General features: G+C 27.6%; 1 protein-coding gene across 1 annotated transcript; it reads left to right on the top strand.

Annotated features, from left to right (window-relative positions):
• Nucleotides 1-2,073: 2,073 nt before the first annotated feature.
• Nucleotides 2,074-3,023, top strand: LOC112681175 (the record flags this gene model as incomplete). Its single annotated transcript, XM_025551435.1, has 4 exons — nucleotides 2,074-2,275; nucleotides 2,355-2,408; nucleotides 2,605-2,719; nucleotides 2,872-3,023. Coding segments are annotated over exons 2-4 (319 nt in total), but the record flags the coding sequence as incomplete, so codon positions are not given.
• Nucleotides 3,024-3,264: the final 241 nt, after the last annotated feature.

Raw genomic sequence — 3,264 nt, 5'->3', positions numbered from 1 at the left:
TCAATATATACCGCCGAAGCCATGGCTATACTAGAAGCAATCAAATATTTCATACAATCTGTCGACGATAAACGCTGTATCATACTAAGCGATTCACTCAGTGCAATAACAAGCTTCAAAAATATAAATAACCCTACCGATATAGCTAGAAATATTCACAACATTTATCACATTGCATGTTCTGCCGGGAAACACATATCCTTCATGTGGATTCCAGGACATTGCAATATAACAGGAAATGAAAAAGCCGACGAGGTCGCAAAACTTTCACCCATATCACCCAAAGCTATCAATGTACCAGGATTTACCTACAGCGATGCAAAAAAATATATAAAAAATCTTTATGCCATAAAGTGGCAACGATAATGGTCAAATCAATCAACCAAACTCAATGAAATTAAAAAATTAATTCTCCCATGGCCTCCTCCTCCCGGTTGTTCCAGACGACAAGAAACAATTTTAAACCGCCTAAGAATAGGCCATTCATTACTAACCCATCGCCACCTTATGACAAGAGAGGATCCCCCCAACTGTACTACCTGCGGTGTCCAACTCACCATCAAGCACATCTTCACAGAATGCAGAAATAACCAGCAAGAACGTATGATAACCCTTGGAGCCACTCACTTATATGAAATCTTCAGCCCGGAACCAACCGCAACTCAAAAACTATTTATTTTCCTAAAAAAATCTACCTTATTCAAAGAAATATAACTTTATATTGTATAAAATCATGTAAATATGTAACTATGTAATTTATTTAAGTCACTGTCTGACCAATGGCCATAGCTGCCGCGATCTTTTTGTTCTTTTAATAAAAAAAAAAAAAAAAAATGTGACTGTTAATATGATACATTTTGGAGAAGTACTTATATGTTTTTTTAAATCATTACTTATTATATTATAGATTTTTAATATTACCTCTCCGATAATTGTGTCGGTCTGTCTCTTGACAACCGTAGTTGACTCTTCAGGTATGGAATAAGGTGACCAAATTATATTTTAAAATGACAATAACTTTCTTTTTTAACTCATTTATATTAACTTTATTTAAATTACTTATATACACATTAATACACTTATTTTAAACTTTTACAGAAGTTTTACAATTAATTTTATCTTTCTGCATAGACGATCTGCGTAGTCTTTTACACTCGCTTTTGACCGTCTATACGAAAAGAATAACAAGAAGGCGTCTCCAAAGTGTTTGAAAATGTTACTCCTTATGTTTAATGTCAACTTTGTGTGTGTGCGCGTGTACGTGTATGTATGTGTGTGTGCGTCATATTTTATCTTTAATACATATGACCTATTCTTATATTTAATGTGTACTGATTATTATAGTTATTTAATTGTACATTCATTTTTTTTAAAAATATATGAATGCTTAGGCGCATATCATTACAATTTAAAGTTTATTTTGGATATACCTATTGTATATTCGGTTCGCCGATCATTTAACACAATATTGAGTTCCATCACTGATTGGTCTCCCTTCTCATATTATTCACGCAGTTAAATTTTACATAAATTATCATATTTGCTTATTGTGCTACAGAGCTTGTGCTAAGAACATTTTAGAACTGCCCAACATTTTAATATTTTTGTACATGCAGATTAAATAAATTTGTCGCTTGCTAAATTTGCTTAACAACTACTGTTTACTAAACTATATATTGACTACACTTGTAAACACTTTAATATTAATAACAGATTAAAATATATTTTTTTTTTATTTAACAAAAAATATTAAATAATATACATAATTAAATTAAACAATATTACATATACCAATAATACAGAAAATTCACGATTTTTGGTACTGACTAAATTGGTTTTTAGAATTGCCCATTTTAATTTAGAACTACCCATTAGCGCAAGCTCTGTTGTGCAATTCTAACACAGTTTGTAAATATTCTCTATGAAAAAAAAAAATAATGAATTATGATACATGACATAAAATTTTTAATATTTAAACATAATTTTGTAGTCAATAAAATAATATCAGAAATAAACAACTAAAACAAACACATACCAGATGTTTTATTCATATTGATCGAATTGCTTTTGTAATGATCAACTGTTGTTCATAATATGTATTCCGTGAATTGAAAATGATTATTGCTTGGATGGATTTAGTAAAAGTTACTTAATGAACTACTTTAGAAAACGAAAAATACATAATAATTCCTGTGTACACTTTTCTTTCTGAAATAGTGGAATCATATCGTGTGAGAAATCAAATATAAACTACATCTATTAATTAATATATTAGGTACTATTAATTTTAGATATTTTAATGGTTTTGTACTTATTGAAGCTGGTTCGTAATCATATGTATTTGTATTTTTTAGAAATGAATATCTTTGACGCAATAATTATACTGTTTATGTGTCAGTTGTTTAACGGTTTGTATGATTATTAGAACATAAACTGACTAGCTATAATTGACGATAAGAATCTTTGAATTGCTTAGATTCAAAGTATAAAATATTGAAATGCTGTATTTATTTTTTATAGTAGAATCATTGTCATATTTTTGTAAAAAAAAAAAACACCGTACATTTTTCGCTTTTTTTTAAAAGAATTTTTTCTTCAACTTAGGTCAAATTAATGCGAAAAATGAAGATTGCAAAAATACGAACGATAATGCTGTTCAAAATGTCAAGAAAAAATCGTTGATCACAGAGAAAAAATTGGATATCTTCTACTGGAATTCGTATGATTAATTGAACTTATTAAATAAAAATAAAACATAATAAAAAATATAGTAAATATTATAATTATTTAATGTTTAATTATACTTACTTGTATAAATTAATATAAATATTTTAGAATACATATATGAGTTTTTATTGTCTATTTTCATAGGTGTCTTGGAAATGACAAACCAATAAAAATCGAATCGAACAACGTAACAAATATTAAAAAATACTGGTTTGAGGACTTACCTTTAAAAATCATTACTCATGGATGGCTTTCATCAGATAAAAACTTTAATGGAGTATTTGATATTAAAACAGGTACAACTTCAAAATATTTTTAATAAAAACATATATTGAATAAGATAGTCAAATTCGTTTAAGAGTTAGTAATACCATAAAATATTTTATTTTACTTTTTTTTTTAGAAAAAGAATATAAAATTACATTCTATATAATACAATAAGTATAACAGAAATAAAAGAACAATAATATCAAGTAGGGTTAGAGAAGCAACCGATCATTACCGGTTCTCCTACTGACTCTTACTTTATTTTATAAT

The sequence above is a fragment of the Sipha flava genome, unplaced genomic scaffold (assembly GCF_003268045.1).
Source record: "Sipha flava isolate LNK unplaced genomic scaffold, YSA_version1 18720_pilon_pilon, whole genome shotgun sequence".
Classification (NCBI taxonomy): Eukaryota; Metazoa; Arthropoda; class Insecta; order Hemiptera; family Aphididae; genus Sipha; species Sipha flava.
This window is presented reverse-complemented; position numbering and strand designations above follow the sequence as displayed.